General features: G+C 42.0%; 1 protein-coding gene across 1 annotated transcript in view; it reads right to left on the bottom strand.

Annotated features, from left to right (window-relative positions):
- Positions 1 to 20,340, bottom strand: part of ITGB5 (integrin subunit beta 5) — an 85,414-nt gene extending 65,074 nt beyond the window's left edge. Inside the window, exons 1-3 of the mRNA XM_063116662.1 lie at positions 19,789 to 20,340; positions 10,090 to 10,175; positions 2,499 to 2,703 (exon numbers count right to left, since the gene is read on the bottom strand). Coding sequence (XP_062972732.1) covers positions 2,499 to 2,703; positions 10,090 to 10,175; positions 19,789 to 19,870 — 373 coding nt within the window. The 5' untranslated portion in view covers positions 19,871 to 20,340. The remainder of the gene's footprint in view (positions 1 to 2,498; positions 2,704 to 10,089; positions 10,176 to 19,788) is intronic.
- Between the last annotated feature and the right edge of the window lie 1,809 nt (positions 20,341 to 22,149).

Here is a 22,149-nt window from a genome sequence, read left to right as displayed (position 1 = left end):
TCCTATGTTATTTTTTATCTGGTTGAAAAGCTAATAAAATGAGGAACTCTAGTTTCTGGATCACAAGTTCAAATTTCACTATGTCAGTAGAATCAGAGCCAATGTTGTTGTTTAGACTAGAGGGAACGTAGGACTATTGTGGGGGGGACTCCAAAATTTCTGGAGATGACTGCAGGTTTCTCACATGCCAAGGAGGATATGGAAACATAAAATTGTATAATAGTCCTTTCTCCATGTGCCAGCATCATCTCTTGGGTTCACCCTGAAGGATGCTCCTCTGGCACTTCAGAAATTAAGGATAGCAGAAAACAAATCAGAGATGGGGAAGCTCCTCAGATCTTCATCCTTCCTAAGGTTTATGACGAACTTGTACTGGTGGGATCCAGAAATGTCTCATCTCTACACCCAGATAGTGGTTTAGTCCAGACAACACGTTAGTCAACTGTTGCTTAAATAGTCCCTCATTGACTAACGTGTTGTCTGTTGGGGGGAAAACATGCCACGGTTAGTTATTTTCCAGAGATAACCAATGGAGATAACCAACCATTTCTATGCACAACTGTTGCTTATTGTGTCATGTGGCAGGCTCTGTGGATTATTTCCCATGTTTACAGAGTGGCAAGGCAAGAACGGCAGAAACCCTTTCTGCTCTTGCCCAGCGCGCCCCTATTGGCATAGGAAATAATGCCATCTGCACTTGGGCAGCCGCTGTTCGTGCCATCCCTTGGTGGGGATCGGGGTCTCCCCATGCGCTTCCCGATCAAGGAACCCTACGTGTTCCCAGGGACGTGCATGTCCCTTGTCCCTGCCCCACGATTCATGTGGATATCGGCTCAAGGAGATAGAAGGAGCTCGTTCCAACCCCTTGAGCTGATCCCCAAATGGACTGCAGAGCAAGGGGCGAAGGATGTCTCCCACAGTGGGACGTGTATCATCCAACCGCAGGAGAAATATATCTGGTGATATTGGGGAAGTGGGTGCAACGATCTGTCCTGCAGCTGTCACAAGCAGGACAGATCCTTGTGCCTCCCGTCCCCATTCACCAGATAAGAAAGGGAATTGGGCGCGCAAGCATCTCTCCTGCCACGGCGAAGGATTCTTCTTCTCTTCTGGCAAATGGGGACGAGGTTGTTGCTATGGCCCCGACAGGGAAGCATACATTGGCACCAAGCCATGTGATCCCCTGACAGGGATGACATCGCTCAGCACTGACACATCCTTCACTGGTGAATGGATCTGTTGCCCTGACACACGACGAGACCGTTCCACAGCCTCTTGCTTCTGTGGCGGGGGTGATGCATGTTCCTCCATGAGCGGCCACCGCAAAAGCAAGAGGATTTGGAACTGTCTCCTCGCCTGTCAGGCACCAGATCCATCCACTGATGAAGGACACATCAGCACTGAGCGACGTCCCCATCGCCTGCCCCTGCGCAGCCGCCACAGCGAGAACCGGCGGGCGCATTGCCTCCAATCACAGGGGAGGTGACGCGTCCACTGGAGCAATAGCGCATTGATTCCACCTCCTGTCAGGAAATGTGATGCTCTCACATTTTCCCCAATGACAGACACTGTGAAAGATGCACCATGGCCTTCACTGGAGAAAGAAGTGAGAAAGGCTGGAGAAAGACGGTGGAGGCATCGCGCCTCCTGACAGGAGGTGGAAAAATGTGCCGCCTCCGCCATCGCTCCGGCAATGGCTGCACATGTCTCTACGCACTGCGTCTCTCCTCCCCCTGCCCACGGAATGGCAGCATCCCAATAAGGTAAGCAGGAACCAGCGCCGCCATCCAATAGGGAGGGCAGAGAGGGGGGAGGGGAGAGGAAACTACTCAACAGAGTGTGACTACTTTACTCCACAGAGCACTACTTCCATGTTGCCCAAGTGCGACATGCAAATAGCCATCCATGGACTGGACTATCCACACTCCATGGACTAAAGTGTCGCCCAAACGCGCCCACTATCAGATTGCTCCCCATTGGTTGGGAAACCAATGTGATCATTTATTTGCCATTTATGCTTTATCCTCTTCCTGGAGAACACAACAACCTTAGTTGTAACATAGTTGATTTGCAATAGTTCATTTTTACAGTAACCAATGTAATTTTCTCAGTATACAAGAATGGGAGGGATGATAAGGGCATCCCAACAATTACATATCTATTTGCCTTATCAATATTGTGACTTGCCCTGCAAACCAGTATTGTAAATCAGAGTCTAATCCTGCCTTATAACCCAATATTGCAAGATTCAGCAGTAAAGGCAAATCTAAGTGGATTGTGTGAGTGGATGAGGAGAACACAAGCACAGGGCTTTGGCATCACATGTGAACCAACCCATATGTTTAAGCCCTCCAGATGTTTTGGCTTAAAACTTCCATCAGCTCTAGCCAGCATAGCCAATGGTAAAGGCTGTAAATTGCCCACTGCTGCCACAGAGAGTGCCCAGGTTGCTTATTATATTATCCACAAGAAGTAACAAATATTCAGTGCTAACTCACCAGGCCGCAGATTCAGCAAGATCTTTTGAGGCATTATCTGGGTAACATCTGAATTAGCCCCACTAGAGCCCATACTGCTCAAAGGAAGGTTCTTCACTATATCAATGCTGCTTTTTGTACTCTCAAAGTGCCCCGCACAACCATTGGCAATCAGATTTTCAATGAAGTCACATCTTGAAGTGATGGATTTTTTGCTGCCAAATTCCTGTGAGGGAGAAGAATTCAAGAACAAAGAAAAAGAAAATCAGTTTGCCCAAGTACTATCATGACTTGAACACAGAGTTAGCTAGCAAGCCATTTTTCTTACGACATTTTCATGCTGCCCATTCCACAAAGAGCTCATAATATTTGAAGTTACTGCATTTTCCCCTCATAACCACCCTGTGAGGTAAATCAGAATGAGACAGTGACTGGCTCTGGGGATGGGAGTAGGGAATGGGATAGCAATAAGAAGGGATATAAAACCCTGGAAACAATGAAAACAGAAGGTGGAATGGATTACTATTTATACAGACCATCAGGTAAACAGGTTGTTGCATCAAGTTGAGAAGCCTCAGTGCAGATAGCTACCATCACAACAACAGAATTAGTAAATCACAAGCTGATGATAACTCTATAGCTTCATATCAACCCCCTTTTTCATTATGGATTACACAGGAGGGGTAAACATCAGGAAGAGTCATCCCCAGTTAAGAGGATCTCAGGAAGTAAGGCTGGGAAAGGCCCTTGGAGAATTGCTGCCAGTCAAAGTAAGTAATACTGGACTTGATGCACCAATATACTGACTCAGAATCATAAAGGTAAAAGCAGGCAAATTTATTAATGATTAATCACTACAGATGTAAGAGCTTTCCCTAAGGATTCGAAGATCTTCATAGACTGTAACTCAGTTATCTTTACAACAGTCTTATGTGAACTGCCCAGAGAGCTTCAGCTATGGGGCGGTATACAAATGCAATAAATAAATAAATAAATAAATAAATAAATAAATATAAAATAGGCCAGCATTATTACCCCCATATTAAAGACAGGGGCTAAAGTTATAGAAGCTTAAATAACGCCCCCCCATAACCTCTTTTAATAACCTCACTAAATCAGCAGTACACCAGCTTTCTGCTTGTTTTTTTTTTAACTAGCTTTCATCACACACACACACACACACACACACACACACACACACACACCTACCTCTTTAACTTTGTTATGAACATTAAAAAAAATTAGACTTTATAGCTCATCTAACTATTTAGGGGCTTTTATAGGAAACCAAGCACTTGTACAAATGAAATAAGAGATCTCTGGCTAGAAGTCACGTTTGGGATGCGAAATGTAAATCTTGGCCATTCCAAATAATGACATTCTAGTATTATATTAAAACCTTAAAGAATGTGAACAATGTTCTTCTCTCTGTGTGTGTGCACCCACCCACCTAAACCCACACCCATATTTGGTACTTAAAACTGTGTCTGTTGGAGGAAGAGAAGGAGGAAAAAATAATAAGTATCCCCACTCCAAATTACTAAGTTACAAACACAAGGCATATGAATAGAAATAGTGCAAAATGGGCAGAGTCTCTTGTATCCCTGTTGTGTCCTTGTTATCTATCCCCCTCACCACATACCCCATGATCCACTCCCCAGGGTTCAAAAAAAAAAAAAAAAGGAGTTTGCATTTTTAAAAATTGTTCCATCAATTGTTCATTCTATGTATAAAAAAAGCAGAAGTATATTCTCAAGCAAGCATAATCACAACCCACAAATATGCAATTGCACAATTCTTGGCAGACAATGTTAGAAGGAGTAGGTGGGGGAAAGGCCAAGAGGGTGTCAAACATCAAGTCATGTCCATGCATTGCTAACAACAGATAAAGTCCCTGATCTGCCATGGCCACCTCCGCCCCCCCCCCCCCCATAAAAGAATAGATATGCAGGGAATCTTGACCTTTATATACGTTTGGGTTCTGGTGCATGAATTCTGTAGCTGCCATTTTTCAAGATGGGTGACATGTGAATGGTGATATGAGGTAACTCAAACAAATGCATGTAGAAAGCTCGTTTTGGTGGGAAAATATAGGGGGCTTTTTAAGTCAGGATGGGTAGAACAACTATTACTAGTCACTATTACAACCTGTGTGGCCTAGTAGATAGAATGCTGCACTAGAAGCAGGAAGACCTGGGTTCAAATCCCTGCTCAGCTATGAAGCTCCTTGGGTGCCCATTGTTTACACTAACCTACCTACCTCAACAGGGTTGTTGTGAGGTTAAGAAGAGAGGGGTGAGGATAAAATTCTTAAAGGAACGGTGCAATAAAAATGAAGCAAATAAATATTTAACAACATTTTATCAGAAGCAACATATATCTTTTGACTAATAAACTCAAGTAAATTTTTGAACTTGGGTTTTTTATTTAAGATGCATTGTGACACAGCTTTCCATACCTGCATAAAGTACTACAAATTATTAGAACCTCTTGCAGCTGCATATTTTTGTGGGGCATGTTTGCACACGGTCATGAGTTCTTCTGGTAAATGGCATAAGAAACTTAAGTGGTTGCAAAACACCATCCAGTTCCTCCCGGCTGAAGTCTAGTGAGACTTCCCCTTGCTTTCCTCTTCTCTTCAGCCTCCACCCCAACCCCTAAATGCACTCCTAAATCTGCTCCAGACAGTGGAGACTTGCAGCTATTTGGCTAGCACTGGGTACTCGGGCAGGCACAACATTACTGCATAGACCAGGCTCATAAAACTTGTGAACTACAAATGGATTTGCAACTTCCCTGCTCTACCAAGAAATCTATCAAGCACAAATCCTTCATTACCACTGAAGAACATATTGAACAAAATAGAGGGGGGAACTGATAAGCAAATCTAACACCCTATAACAGAACCTGGATAAGATAGACAGGGAGGGCTTGCAGGTCTCCAAAAAAGCATGCTGCTTTAAAAAGAACAACACATTGATGTTGTTCATTCATCAGTGGCTCACTTCTCCTTCCTAAGAACACATGGGTAGCCAAACTGCGGCATAAGTGGCACACCTGGACCAGTATGACCCATGTAGGGCAGAGTGAACCCTAGGTGCTGCCTGAGTTTCCGAAGGCTATGTTACTGCCTGTCCTCCAGTTCAGTAGATTAAAGGCAAAGGGAACTGTGCAGAATGCCCCTGTAACAAACTTTGCACCTGTCTTGCAATACATTTGCTCAAAAGATTGGCCACCATTAACCTAATTTCCCAATACTCAAAAGGTGACCTAAGGTCAGTTCTGGCCTACTGAGCTTTCACTGTGGACTGCTCAACTTAAAAGTCTTTTAGCATTTAAGAAAGCTATCAAGACTGATCTCTTCCAGTGGAATTTTAGGATGCTTTAATAATGTGTACTATGTTTTTAATCAATTTTATATATTTATACTTATTGTTGTTCCCCGCCTCGATCCAAACGGAGAGGCGGGTAAGAAATAAATGATGATGATGATGTTGATGATGATGTTTAAATCATGGCTGAGCTCCATTACCAGCTGCTCACTTTTCAGAAACTCTAAATGAATACTCATTAATAAAGCACAAAACCACAAACCTATTAAGTTTGTGGTTATACACAGCAGGAGGTTTTTGTTTTGTTTTTTGCTTTGCATTTTGGAGAACTAGAGAAATAGAATAGGGTAGAGCTATACCAACCTGGGGCAAACTCTGGATAAAAAGCACATTGAAGTTAATCCATAATATGAGCTGGAAGTTTATTGCTTCACACAAATTAGGGTGTAAGAAAATGTGCTTCCCCAAAAATCCCTGAGTGCTATAATCATGCTCTGCTCCCCCCCCCCCCGATTACTCTTCAATCTCTCTCTCTTTTAACCCACTGTCCTATAACAATAATTCTCCCTCAGTAACTCTTTCTTAATTCTAACCGTTTCCTCTGCAATACCTTGCTTCTTTCACACCTCAGCCTCAAGGCAAGGCATACACATACCAAAGGCATGTTATTTGTATATACCTCAACTATTCTGCCCCACCCCCACCCCCTGCCCCAATAAAATGAAATGGAAACTTTCATCTCAGAAGGATGTTAGATGAAGTCTGCTTCCCTCAAGATACCACTCTAGTTCCTTAACTGCATGAAATCATTAGACTGGTATTACCTGCCATGTACCCATCATTTGAACTGAGTTAAGTAAGTCCATCTTTATTGTCTGTTAAGTGTGGCTTATTTCAATGTTGCTTTAACCTGGATTAAATTGAACAAAACTGCATCTGACATCTCCAATTGGGTTATCATGGCCAATAAGAAAATTTGGGGTTAGTGATCCAGCAATATCTAGGACATATTATGCCAAACTCACGGTCAAGGTTAGCCTGATGTCTTCTTAGATAGAAATGTCCAAGCCCTTTATTCTTTTCCAAAAACAAAAAAAAGTTACTCCTTAAAAGCCGATTAAAGGGGACAATGACCTGTACAGACACACAGGTCTTAAAAAGCTAGTTTTGGGAAGTCCTCAAAACTGAAGTATAGATAAACTTGCCACCAGAATTGTGAGGAAGGAGATGAGTTTTGTATTGTGGTTCTATCACATCCAAACATGCAATTTAGGATACTGAAGGAATAACGGCGCAAAGAGAATTGGCTGACATTCCATTAGGCAGACACATTTTCCACCCTACTCAGGGCTGGGAAAATTAATCTGAACATGGAATTGTACCTGATGGTTACAATGTAACACTTGAATGTAGTAATCCGGGGTGGGGGAGAAGGGGGTGTCTTACGAACTTGGATCCAAGGTGTATATTTTCTCAAATTAAAAGCTAAACTTGATTCCATAGAAACCCATACTTTTTCTACACACATTTTTGCAAATATCTGTAACTTTCCCCACCAGAACTGGGACTTTTGTAAAGAGACAAGAATGTTTCAAAGATTTGTTACAACTGTGTGCAACTAGAAGAGATGTGTTAACGTTTTCACTACAACTTGAAAACTTTGTTGTTGCTGGCAATGGCATAATTCAAGAAGATATATAAATTCAGAGCTACTGCAGGCTACAGGGATTATCTCATACAAACAGCCTTTTCACCTCTTGCCCTCCAGTCAATGTTGAAAATTTTCAAAACCAAATAATTGATTTGATAATGCAACATCGCCAGTTTCTGCTGAAGGCTGGCCTATAACTAGCGGTCACAAAAAAAAAACCCAGATAAACATTTGTGTTGGCGGAGCTATTCAAAAAATGGCCCTTCTGTGCCAAGAATATATAACAAATCCAGCCCAACAGTACTGGATACCTACAGCTTCACAAGCAATATTTTTTCTTTCTGATGTCACCATTGCTGATGAACTTGGCAGAAACACGCGTCTTACAGCTGCATACAAGATGTCTCAGAGGCAGAGTACAGTGATGGGGGCGGGTACATCCTACGCCTATGCATATGTACTGTCTTTCTATAAGGAGTTGTACACATCTAAACTAAACTAATTTTTCTCCTGGTTGGTTGCACAAGAATAACAAAGTAATTTTTTTCTTTCCCTACAAACAACCATGCTCTGGCAGTATTACCTCAGATGACCAATTAAGTGCTAATAATGCAGTTATAAAGAAACCCAGCCGCGATGAACACAAGAGATATCTCTTAAGTACATCTATGTCCCACCATAATCTCCAAGCCAAAACAGAAGTGTCTTCCTGAAAGCTGTTAGTGTTCCTGAAGCCCCAAAACCTAGCTAAGGTTTTAGCTGCAATCCTATACACACATACCTGAGAGTAAATCCTTCTGAACTGAATGGGGCTTAACTCTGAGTAGATTTGTATAAGATTGCACTGGACCAAAATAGTAAAAGCATAGGGAAGGCCAATCCAATGTGCCCTTTTTTTAAAAAAAAAACAGCCACATAGTTTGGACGATGAGGAGGATTGAGCAATGCATTAAAAGCCCAGCATTTGAGGGACAACTTTGCAAAATAACTTTGAGAAGATATTAAGAAAAATAGCATGACGTTGCCCAAGTCAGATTCCTTATAGAGTGTATTATACCCATAACCAAATGCAAATTTAAGTGCACAGAACATTCAATAATGCCAAGGTGACTTTAAAAGGTACTAATCTGGATTCCATTTCAGATTATATAGGTTAGAGGCCCACACCTAATTATGTGCATTTAAGTCCCACTGAGTTCAACAGCTCTGGTACTATAAAAAGATTGCTGCAAAAGCAGACTGTTTATATAGAATTATTACAGGAGAGCTCTAATCTTTAGATTAATTTTTTTTTATAAATGAATATTCTAAAATGGTTTTAAAAAACCTAATTATAAGTCACCTTGAGCCACAGGCGATATAGATAAAAATGAATCCACGTGCACTTAAACCATATGTTATACTGCAGTTTGTATCAGGCCTGTACACACATAACGCTAAGCCACCATGGTACACAATGGGAAGCTAACCATGGTGGTTAAGTGTGTCATGTGCAGGGAGAAATATGACAATGATGGGTAATGAACCACTCCCCTGCAGTGGGGTTAAGGAGCCTGGGATGGTTTACCATGTCATCTATTGGCCTTCTCATGGTTTAAAAAGGCCATTCCATGTGAAAATGCAGCAACCATAGAGTTAGCTACCCTGAGCATCTGCCACTTATGCCAACTCTCTAGGCATCATGTCTGGACTCTATGTTTTCCATTGCATAGTGACAGATGAAGCAGCTAGTGCATGCATTTTCATGGCGCAAAGGTTGCTGGCATAACTGGTGGCGGCAAGAGCTCAGTGGAATAGGTAAGTAAATCATGCAGACTGTGCGGTTCCGCCAACTCTCCCCCTCTGTAATTTTCCTAACCACCCTTCCCCCAATTGCATCTGAAAAGGGCCATTATCTGAAACAGAATACATTTTTTCAGATTATTGCCATTTTCTTGTACTGCATACTATTGATGTTATTCTTTTTTGTTAAACATTTATTGCAAATCTAAAATCACAAGGATAGTAAAACAAGAACATTTTAGCACAGCCATCCCTAACCCAGAGTCTTCCAAATATTTTGGACTTCAACTCCCATCAGCCCCAGCTAGCATGGGAAATGGGCAGGAGTGTTGGGAGGTGTAGTTCAAAACATTTGGAGGACTCCAGATTGGGAAAGGCTGTTCCAGCAGTATTACTTCAGATGCCCAGTTAAGTTCTGCTACTGAGGTGAAATAAAAATATTATTTATTGAACAACACAGCTCACAACACACTGTGAGCTTTTGAGTTACACCAAGCTCTTCTTTAAGTTGAAGCCAAAAGAAAAAATTAAAATAGAGGAGAGCACTTTTGATGTTTGACCTTGCCAATAGCTTGTTTCTGACTAAAATGTAATTAATAAATAAATAAATAAACACAGAAATACAGGAAAGCCTTTACAAAATAATTTCCTGAGAACTGTACCCAGAGCAGAAAGATCAGAAGTTAGACAGACCTGGGACTGTAAATGTACAAAAACACAACTTTAAATAAGAAGGACCAAAGAGAAAGTGAGAACGTATTTATTTTATTTATTTATTTATTTTATTACATTTTTATACTGCCCAATAGCTGAAGCTCTCTGGGCGGTTAACAAAAATTAAACTTACCTCTTTAAAGCACCAAGCACACTTGGGATGAACAAGCAAGCATTCTTCGCAGGAGGTAGCACTGCCACTTGTGCAAACATTGAGACCTTTAAAAAGCAAGAAAAGAGAAAATGACCAAAAAGCCCAAGAGGTAGCTGAGTGCTTGATACCATTTGCACCATGATAACAAAAAGGCATTAAAATAGAACCCAGACTATATGAATGCCTTTCTCCGTCCTTGGAGAGATACCAAAAATACCAGCACTTTTAGCTTAATGTTTTATTTATTTATTTATTACGTTTATATACCGCCCCATAGCCAAAGCTCTCTGGGCAGTTTACAGAAGTTAACTGCTTAAAGCAGTTACTGCCAGTAACTATGCCTTAGGAGAGGCTTTTCGACTTTTTATAATGGTAGGGTGACCATATGGAAAGGAGGAAAGGGCTCCTGTATCTTTAACAGTTGTATAGAAAAGAGAATTTCAGCAGGTGTTATTTGTATGCATGCAGCACCTGGTGAAATTTCCTCTTCATCACAACAGTTAAAGCTGTAGGAGCTATACTAGCATGACCAGATACAAAAGAAGGCAAGGCTCCTGCAGCTTTAACTGTTGTGATGAGGGAATTTCACCAGGTGCTGCATGCATAACAATGACACCTGCTGAAATTCCCTTTTCTATGCAACTGTTAAAGATACAGGAGCCCTGTCCTCCTTTCCATAGGGTCACCCTATATAATGGGAGAAACTGCACAAAAGCTGGGGAACTAGCAAACCCTCGGCAGGGTGAGAAAGGGAGCATGACTATCTGGGAAGCCCAGGCGGGTCAGACTGGAACCCCCAGGCAGGCTTTATTCAGCCCACAACCCTGAAGTTCAACTCCAAAAACAGTTTGTATTTGTTACTTTCAAAAACAACATATGGTGGGTGGGGAACCACACAAACATCTTGTCTGGGAAGCTGTGAAAAACTCCTGGATTTTAGGCATTTCTAAAGTAGAGTTGCTTCCATACAAGCACCTTCCAGCGCCAGGAACTGAAGATTCCATAAGCACTCAGGAAATCCTTGCAACAAATAGCTACAGTTGGGTGTTATTTTTAGGATGCTTTTAGGTTGTTTTTTTAAGGATGTTTTAACAATGTATACTATGTTTTTAATCGGTATTTTATGCATTTTATACTTACTGTTGTTCCCCACCTCAATCAAAATAGAGAGGCGGGTAAGAAATAAAATTATTGTTGTTGTTGTTATTTTGAAAGCCGCGTGGCTACAGAATCCTTTGCACACCAACATCTTGAGTTAGCCAGATGCCGTGGGGATTCCAGTGTGCTGAAGCCTGTGGTAGATGACTACAACCTTCCACAGTGTAAGCATTTCAGCCCAATGCCCCTGTGAGAACTTCCTGTGTGCTTGGACAAGAGTCATGGGACACACCCAACACAGTTTCCCGTCTGTCAAACTATTGCTACCTTTCACCAATTTTCTAGCAGGACTCCTTTGCATTTAAACAGCATGGTGAGAAGCAGAAACTCAAGAGCTGTGCCTTTTCCCGGCGTGGAGAGGCAATGTTGCGAAAATGAGTCGCCAGCAGAATTTCTGCCAGTGATGCAAATTATAGGAGACTGACGCCACACTCCTATGCATGCTCAGAGAGAGAGAAAGTCCTACATGTCCTCCCAGCATTCCCCAGCCAGCCACACGTTTTTCTGTCTAAACATGCATATATAATTGTGCCCTTAGGAGACCTGGCAGAAATAACAGTGGTAGCCTACACCGAAGGCAGGACAAAATTTAAGGGAAGGGAAAAAACACTAGGAGCCAATAACAACATTTTTCATTGACAAGCCTGCTTGGGGCTAAATATTTGAAATGCCTGGGTACCAGCATAAACTTTCTAGGCACATGGCAACCAGATGTTTGTGATCTCCCCCACTCCCACCCTGCTTGTAGCATAGTAGAAACATTAGTAAGTTAGCACATTGGAAGTGGCTATGTATAGTCAATGGAATTTAAGCAATCTTCTTATATGCAAGATTTTAGCCTATGATAGGTTTTGCCTTTCTCTAAAGCTTATACATAGGAATTCTGGAAGATGTTCAACTATAAAATATATCCAGATTATGATTTTGCCAGTCAGTATAACATTTCCTTACTTTTAAACAGCAACAACAGGTCTTACTTTTAAACAGCAACAAATATGCTGTTTCCCCATTGTAAAAATGAATTGTTTAGAACCTGAATGACTCTCTGTTGAACTGGAATAAACGGTGCTCATCTGAAATTGACATTTTCTTACAGGAGAACATCCTCATTTAAGTCTATATCCTAACACACATGCTATTAATATAACTGTTTTCATTTCATCCTATGATCTATTTATTCTTTTATTGTATTAAAAGAATAATTTCCACAGGATATCCATGTCAAACAGGTCAGTTTATTTATCCTGGGCAATGCCCAAAGCGGATGCCAAAAAAATACACTGGGCTGTGTATGTTCAGCATGGCTTTTTCATTTCCATACATTAATAATAAAGCCCTCATAATCAGACAGGCCATATATAGACACAAGGCTATTCTCTTATCTCCCATTAATCAATCAACCAACAACCTCAAAAGGAGTAAAGAATTCTGAAGTTCTTACACAGAAGCCAAAGCAACAGCTGGTACAAGAATCTCCAGATTCTCCCCATTAATTTGTCCATTATGGAGTGGGGGAGGATTATTGTATTATTGGCCAAGGGTGCAATTCTGTTTCCTCTATGTGTAGTTCATCTGAGACAAGAGCATAATGGCCTCTACCAATGGCATCTGCCTCACCCTGCAGAGCCTGATGCATTGCAACACACTTGTCCCAACTGTGGCATTCCCAGCACACATCTGTTATGGCAGGGGAGGAAAGAATGATGGTGATCTCCCCTCTGTCCCCTGCTCTCCAAACCCAGAGGGAACTAGATTACATCCTATAACAGTGTGATGAAATGAATCACAACCAGTTTGAAGGAATTCTTCCACGTAATTTTACCCCTGCAGCCTATTCAGATGTTACTAAGATTTAGATACCTGGTCTATTGATTTTTCTATACACTGTTCACTGTCTTATACATCTTTGTTACATATCTTCATTGGTTAGTCTCCTTTCTAAACTGCAGAGTCATAAATTATTTTGTTTATTAGATTTCTATATGGCCCAATAGCCAAAGCCCTCATATCAATTAGCAAATCATATATCAAGTAACAGCTTGATCTGTGTGATCCCAGCCAAATAAGCAAATGCGGTTCAAATTCAGAACAATTTATCTCCACCAATTAGACTAAAGTGGCTGAAAACTCACTACTCCCATTTCGGTTATGGACCATGCTGCCATCATAGTACTTTGATAATTAGATTTTTAATAAAGCCGCAGGATTATGTCTCTTTAAGATTCACTGCCCTATGCTCACATTCTTACATTATTCCTTGAGCACCTAAGCAGGACACAAAGACCTTGCCTACAGGCTTACACTCTAACCATTGTGCATATGAATGAAAAGGAAGAAGAGTGGGGTATTTATAGCGGAGACAAAAATGATCAATATTATGGATGTTTCTATTTTTCGGGTGCACAAATATCAACACAGTCAATATCTAATTAAATTAATCCAGTTGAAGACACTAGGATTGTAGCCTAAGGAGAAAATGACCCATGACTGGATTCTAAACCCAGCCAGAGATGTCAACACAATGACTACATGCACAGACACAGTCCATTGAGTTACCCTTAAAAGTCAACCAAAGCACTGACTATTTTCCTCCATAGCGTCACATTGCAGCCAGTTGTAAGTGCAAAGAGAAAGGACCAAACTATATGGCAGACTAGGTGGAGAATGGAGATTAAACAGACTCTAATTTTGTGATGGCAGATTTCAAGTAATTTATTACAATTTTTGCTGTTCTTCTATATTTGCCCCCCCCCCCGTAATCATAATTTAAGTAATAGAATTCCATTCATTTAACACTTTCGCTACAGCAAAGTTAGCCAGTCTCCAGAAGCACTTTTGTCAGTATTCTGAGAACTCTCAACGCCAGATTTAAGATGGACAGGAGGAAAGAAGGAGGTCTGGTTATAGCTCTTGTAGATCTAATGCTGGCTTTCATGGAAGCCAGTCTGGAAATACAGTAGCAAGGTATGGTAATGACCAGAAGGTGAACAAGATGAAGATTAAGAAAAATCACATTCCTCAATTTTATTATATATGTGATGAAGTGACACAGTTGTTCACTGCACATCAAGTAATTTTTCTTGTTGTTAAGGTTGTTTAGTCAGAATCTTAATCAAAGACAAACACATTTCAAAAATGCAGAATACTAAAGATCAATTGCAAAATGCAGGCAACGTGCCCATCAGTTGCCACCTGGCATTCAACATATTCGTGGAACTAATATGTAAGTGATGTTCTTAAGAATGCAATTAAAATATCAAGTTTGCAGCAGCATTCCAGTTTATACTGTGTCTTGATTTCAGCACTTAGCAATAAGCGAACTGTCCTTCTAGTGCTAGTATTTTATTTCTTGCATTACTGAACTAGCAGAAAATCCAGTCTTGAATTCCCGCTCTACTATCATACCATCCTCTCCAGAAGGGGCCTTCAATCGGCCTGAGGTGTTTTTGTTGTTGTTTTGGCCACACTTGTTTATTTCAGTATTTAATTAAAAATTGAACACTACCTTGGGTGTCTTGGCTGAAAGGAAGTAAAGAAATGTATTAAATACATACATGCAGCAGTATCTGGAAGCTCCTTTCAGGAAGAACACAAATATTAAGAACACCTATAAAGTTTTCTAGTCCTTTGCCACAGGCTGCTTGATGGTACAGCAAATACTGTGGCTCGTTAAATTGTAAGCACATAGAAGGAAATCAGTGGATATAGAACTAAAAGCACTCAATTGTACTCCTGCTTTTTAAAAGTCCAGAATTTTTTTAAAAAAATCCATAAAGAGAACACAGAGATGCATTTTCTAAAGTGATGCTATTTTAAAATGCTATTCAGAACAACCCTAAAAGAGCATCCTTACTCCTTCAATGACAGTTCCCTGGAGTATGTGTATTCCTTTTCACACAGGACTGACAGCTCAACAGCAGCAGAAGGAACGTGGGTTAGCCTTGCTTCCCACTCAGCAACACTTAAAAGGTTTAAGCCATATGGTTAGGGGTGCCCTGCCTACTCAACTGAGCACAGGATTCACTCACACTGGAAATAGGTACTGAAATTATGCCCCAGAACTAGGCTACAATCCAATGCACATTTCCTTACGTCCTGCTGAATGTAGGTGAGCTTATTTCTGCGTAGATATCTACAGGATCAGGCTACAAGCCTCGGCCCAAATTAAACGCTGCCTTGAGCGAACACTGCCCACACATGTTCAAGTATTCCATTTGAACAACTATGAGGAACAGCTTGCTCCTTTGTAAATGAGAACTGGAATTAGCAGGATCTGGTAGATGCTTCCAGAAAGACAGGTGATGTACCTACTGTTCAATGCCAGCCCTCAGCTTCCTCACACGCTACTCCATGTACTATATACAAAGCTTACAACTTCACTGCATTTGAGGAAAAAAAGCTTTCTGAAGCTTCCAGGAAGGACTTAACTGTAGCATCAACAGCCATCATGTTTATATATATATATTTAGAACTGAAGGATTTTTGCTACAGGATTCCTTCCCTAACAGGAAAAATACTATTCCATACATGTTCCATCCATCCCATAGCCCATTTAGGAAGAAAAGACTAGGAAGACTATCTAAGAACAAAAATTCACCTACGTTAGTTACATAGCGGGCAGTGGAATAAGAATTACCAACTCTCACATCATCCTACTGTTGTTGTCATGGCCACTAAAATGCTACTCTTGAGATGTAGGCCGGCTTAGGCTCATCTGAGACACATACACACACTGCATATGAGTAGTGGGGATTCCACTAGAAAGATCTAAATAATCAGGCCAACCCCCAGCTACATGGGATTCTCTCACAAATAAGGGGTACTCACATGGCTGATAGAACATTTAAAAGGCACCATTGTGGGTGGTGAATGGTTATGATATGCCTTGCAGACTTCATGCTCCCATTCAATTTGAACACTTTAGTCTACCTCCAAATGGTAGATGCCAGAACCACCAGCACTGCATTTTGGGATATCATCCAGGAATGCAGTTGTGGGTGGAAATCAAAAGGGCAGCCAGCTGACATGGTATAAACATGTATGCCGACAGCTTAGTAAATATGGGTTATTGCAATAGTTATCATATCACTTAGCAAGGCATTTGATGATCCAAATTGAAACCAGGCAACATATGACAATATAGCAGCCTTTCCCAATTTGGTTTCCTCCAGATGTGTTGGACTACAGTTTCCAGAATCCTCCACGCAGCATGGCATCAATACAGAATTTATTCAAGTGCTTCTTCACCACTACTTCTGAATCCTTGGAAATAGGGATTAGATCTAAGAACAAAATTCATGTAGACTTCGCTTTGTGGACAGAAGAGGGAGAGTGACGTCTTGGCAAAGTTAAACCTTGCTGGCCTGGATCTAGATCAACCACATGCTACCTGCAATTGCCCCAAGGAAAACTTAAACCGGTTCTTGGTCAACAGCTGGTTGGCCATTGTATGAAAAGAAGCTGGATAAGATGGAGCCTTGGTCTGATTCAACATGGTTCTTCTTATGTTCTGGCCAAATATACTTATCCATATCTATATTTTTTATTTATATTTGCTAACAGATATAACAACATTCCACGCCAAACAGAACTTTAGCCTTCAGTTCTAAGTATACATTCTTTCTCCACTGAAATCAATAGGACAAGACAGATGATAAATTACAATGGCACAACCCAAGTTGCAAAATATGGATCGTGCCCTTTCCTATGGCAGTAGAGGTGGGGCTATTTAAAGTGCAGGAGGGGCAGTCAGGAAAGAAATTCTGGACCTTTTCCACATGTGTACTTTCCTCCTCCCTCAGAAATACTTTTTTCCTAGCCACTTCCCACCCGCCCCCCCAATTAGGGTTGCTTCTGGCCCCAGAAATTTGGATGCACCCCAGTTAAAACATCCCTAGTGGTTTGCTTGGATTTTACTGTAATGGCAAGTCTAGCCCTCAAGATCAGTTCGGATGCCATGCACAACCAGGCACCTCCAAATAACAATTAACTTCCAAACCAAATAAAGCAACAAATGTTTTTAAAGCTTCCTCCGAAATGAAACTAACTTTGGGCAATGAAAGAGCCCTTGAGTTTATCTTGTAAGATCAGTTTCTTCCCTGCTGGATGCATTGCACATCTCATAACTGTTAAATGCTCAGCCCGGCAAGTGTAATGGCATTCACTCCCACGTAAGTGTGCATAAAGTTGCAGCCTTACTGTAATATTTTCTGAGCGTGCTTACCAATGGTATCTCTCATCGTGCCACTGTCCATTTTAATTTACACTACCTATATTCTGAAAACCTATACAGAGAAGTACCTGGAAGATAGACATTGACAGGTGCCTCTGTTCACAGTGTAACTAGCAGGGAAATTTGCCCTCTCTTTTGAAATTTTGAGAAGGATAAAATGGGCATTTTAAAAATCATGTATCATATTGACCTATTAAAATGTTAAATTGTGTATATTTTTCAAAATGAGAAATCAAATCTCAACTAGCTCAGGCTTAACTAGTTCAGCAGACCAGGCAAAGTGGCATCATTGCCACTTCTCATTGGCCTTGTGCTTGCAGTCTAGCATGCATTTAGTGCTTCAGTGCTGCTGCTGCTGCTGCTAGACGATGAAGTCAAAGACATGAGACACTGGGCAACAGCACCCTGTAGGGTTTTTTCCTTTTTCTTTTTACACAACCTCTTCTGAACAGGAGCAGTCTATCTGAGCAGTAAGAAACTTGGAACCTAAGCAGCTAGGCAAGTCTAGCTCTCAAGATGTCCTCTGGATCAGTTTGGTTGCTATACACAACCAGGCACCTCCAAATAACAATAAACTTCCAAACAAAATAAAGCAACAAATGTTTCTAAAGATTGCTCCGAAATGAAGCTAACTTTGGGCAATGAAAGAGCCCCTAGCATTTATCTTGTAAGATCAGTTTCTTGCCTGCTGGATTTTATTTATTTATTATTTATTTATTGCATTTCTATACTGCCCAATAGCCGAAGCTCTCTGGGCGGATGCATTGCGCATCTCATAACTGTTAAATGCTCAGCCCAGCAAGTGCAATGGGATTCACTCCCAACCAGTTCTAACTTGCTCTGGTGCCAACCTGGGGCATGGGGTGGGATGGGGAGAGAACAGATCGGAAGCTAGTTATTCTCCAGGCCTGTTTAAGGAATAAATAGTCAAACACAGCTGATATGCACCTAATTTAATATTGTAAATACATAAATAAATAATTTCAGAGAGCTGCCTCGTTCACCCCAGACTATTAACGTATTACAAGTCTGTGTATCTTTGGCCATTTCTAAGCCCCTTCCCACATGTGTACCTTTTATAAACACCATTTTGCTAAAGTAACATGGGAAGTGGCTAGCTAGGAGGCTAAACCCCCTCCTTTACAAAAGGCTAAACCCCCTACTTTATAAAGATAGCCAGCTCTAACACCATACACTTTTCCTTGGCTCAGATGGAAAAAGCCACCACAGAGGCCTCTCTTGTGCTGTAGGATAAACGTGACCCATCTTTGGTAGCTGCTTTTCTGAAGTGGTCTTTGTAAGAAGTGGAATAATAGATTGCATAGAAACCAAGTGTTTTCTGTAAGCCTTCATATAAATGAACTAATATTATATAATCATATTTATAACTTGCCCCACACCCCCTCCCCAAGGAGGTAGTCTAGATAGGATAATCATATAGGAACATACTCCATGGGCATATCCTGGTTCAGTATGAAAAACCTGGCACTTGCATTCTTGATGCGGCATTACCAATATCTTTTCGCTTCCATTTCTGCAGCCTTTATTTTGACAAGTGGTTGCCAAGACACTTGGCAAACCTGATCCATTTGGCCACTCGCCCATTTCCAATCCTTCAACCTCTTCAAAACAAGAAACAACTGTAGGTTTCCCAAATTTTGAGCAGTTTTAACCAAATAACAAACGTACTGCAGCCTTCCCCAACCTGACGCCCTCCGGATGTGGCTGGGGAATGCTGGTTGTTGTAATCAAACACATCTGGAGGACATCAGGCTGAAGAACTGGATGGGCTGCACATGTGCTTAATTCAGCTCAGTGACTGTACCTGTGATATTTTGCATCCCTCTTAACTTTCAAGAGTCCAAGAGGCTGGGAATGGCTCAAGCTGGGGTGTACCTTGACAAAGTGGTAACTATTTTCAGTACTGTATAGAATACTTACCCACCTATTTCTTGACCTGTGTGCTTGCTGCTGCATTTTTGTGTGTTTTTACATGGATTTTTCTGTTCTTTTATTGTTTTAAGATGGTGGGGGCATAAAAACGCCCCCTCCCAAAAAGTACTAGCCATGAATATTTTTGTTTATTCAGTCAGTCATTGCTTTGACTTATGCACACCTCTTAATAATAAATCCAGTAGCAGGTTCCCTCTGGTTAGAGTAAGTTTTCAGGCGGGGGTCTACAACGAAACTTCATATAGTTCACATTTAGTTCCCTCCCTCCACTACAACATGTTGATTTAAAATACGCTTCCCAGGGAATACGTGCGTTCGTGAAGGAATCCGCTTACCTCTAACACTGTGAAAAAAGGAGGAGAGGATGCAGATGTAGGCAGCGGCGGGATAAGGCAGGAGCCCTCTCCTCCGGGACATGACGACCTCCGCAGCTTGAGACGTGGGGGGAAAGGCGAGGGGGGGGGTAAAAAAGAGTCGCCTAAACTCTTTTGTGCAGCTCCGGCGGACGAAGGGATTGCGGCGGTGGAGCTCTTGGAGCAGCGCGGGCGCCTTTAGCAAAGGCCACCGCTGGAGCGGCTGGAGGCACAGGTCGCCTTGGCGGCTGGGTCAGGCGCGTCCCTGGGCATTCCTGCTCGGGTCAGAGCAACGGAGGGAAAAGGGAAGGGGGGCGGAGAGCGAGAGAGGAGGCCGACTTTTTCTTACACCGCAACAGCCCCGACCATAGCAGCGTCTCTGCCGGGCAATCCTCGCCTCGATATTGCGCGGCCGTTGCTCTCCGGGGATCCCAACGTTACGGTCGGAGCGCCTCCTCAAACGTGGAGATCGCCAAGGCCCCGATTTAGTAATCCTTTCCACATCTTTCCCTGCTTGGATGTGCCTGGTTAATAGGGGTGTGTGTGTGTGTCTTTCTCCCTCTTGTTTTTCCCCCCTTCCTGGCAGGCGCGCCTTCGCCTTTCCTCTCTTTAACTCTCTTCCAAGACTCAGCAACTTTCCTCCTAGCCAGGATCTGAATGGTAAATCTCCGCCCAATCGGCGTCCAGGGATTATTAACTCTTTGTAGCCCAGGCAGGGTACGCCTTGTTTATTACTTCCCTTGTAATAAATATTAGCCTGCATACACTAGTTGCTGGGGAACATGGGTGGGAGGGTGCTGTTGCACCATGTCCTGCTTGAAATGGACAGCTGGTGGGCCACTGTGTGAACAGAGTGTTGGACTAGATTTATTATTATTGCATTTATATCCCGCCTTTTTTCCTGCAAGGAACCCAAGGCTGCGTACATAATCCTCCTCAACAACCGTGTGAGGTGGGTTGGGCTGAGAGTCTGTGACTGGCCCAAAGTCACCCAGTGGATTTCCAAGGGCGAGTGGGGACTAGAACCCAGATCTTTCGACTCCCAGTCTGACACTCTAGCCACTACACCACACTGGCTCTGGGTCTGATCCAGCATGGCTCTTCTTATATTCTTAATGTGTTCAGGAGGTGGCAGCCTTAAATAGCTTCTCTGCAAACGTACACAGTCCCAGTTGAAATCAGCAGGATTTACTTCTGACTAAGCAGTGTCTTATCTGTGCACACTGACTTGTGAGTCCCACTGAACTCAGCCACACTTCCTTCTGAGACATCTTTGGACTGTAAAGCACGTGCTGTTGTATGCACAGAGTCAGACAACTGCCTCAGGTGGCAGTTGCTGGAGGGGGGCAGCAGCAATGGCAGCCCTCTGGCCATTTTTCCTGAGATCTCTAAGCCTTCCCCTTTGTGGGGACAGAGATGTGTACCCCACAGACTGCCCTGCATGCACTAAACTAGCCTGCTGCCTTCAGTTGCAGTATAGGACATTGTCCTGTCACCAGTGCCGAAGTAAAATTCAGTTGCCAGTCCAGTTTGTCCATTAAGTGAAAGGAGGGGAGGGGCACCATTGCCTCATGCAGAAAAATGTGGTCTGGCCCTGTGTATGCAACTGTAGCATTCTGCAGCAGAGGAAATCCACCATACTGTGAACAGGCTTTCCTATTCATATCTGGGTATATGCAACCATATAAGGAAACCCAGCAATGCAGTTTTTCTTTTAATTGTTCAAAACCCATATTCAGCCCATAGTGCAGTTGCCAGCCAGAATCTATCAACTGTTTTATAGGATAATTCCATAAACAGAATTGAATAAGCTTTATTTCAAAAATAGCCCAGCTCCTCAGCAGACACAACAGTTCCAGAGTGTCCCTGACCTGCCAGTGCATACCTGTACACATTTGGATGAATGACCTCACACTCTCAGTAGTTAAAGTACATTGCCTATCCTTTCTGGCTATGAACTGCTCTTGTCATAGTTGGTACTAATTTAAGAACCACTGAAATAAAAATGGGGGGGAGGCATAGTGACTGGTAGAAATGTAGTGCAATTATAAAATGTAAGTAAAATTGGTACCTACTGTAGAGAAATATTAAAATGTGTTATGAAATAGATGAAAGCATTTTCTATAAGTAATGCTATCCCATTAATTAATTAGCTTACCAATGCCAGGATGTTTGTATTGTCATCAACTTGGCTTTCTGAATGGTCACTGTACCTGTTTTATAATCTTTTACATAATTGTTACAGTCTGTACTTTTTACATTTCATATTCCTCTGTTCTCACTGCTTACATTTCCCCCATCTACACTTCTGTGTCAATTTATTATTTATTTACTATAGTTATT

This window comes from Elgaria multicarinata, chromosome 2 (genome assembly GCF_023053635.1).
Source record: "Elgaria multicarinata webbii isolate HBS135686 ecotype San Diego chromosome 2, rElgMul1.1.pri, whole genome shotgun sequence".
Lineage (NCBI taxonomy): Eukaryota > Metazoa > Chordata > Lepidosauria > Squamata > Anguidae > Elgaria > Elgaria multicarinata.
This window is presented reverse-complemented; position numbering and strand designations above follow the sequence as displayed.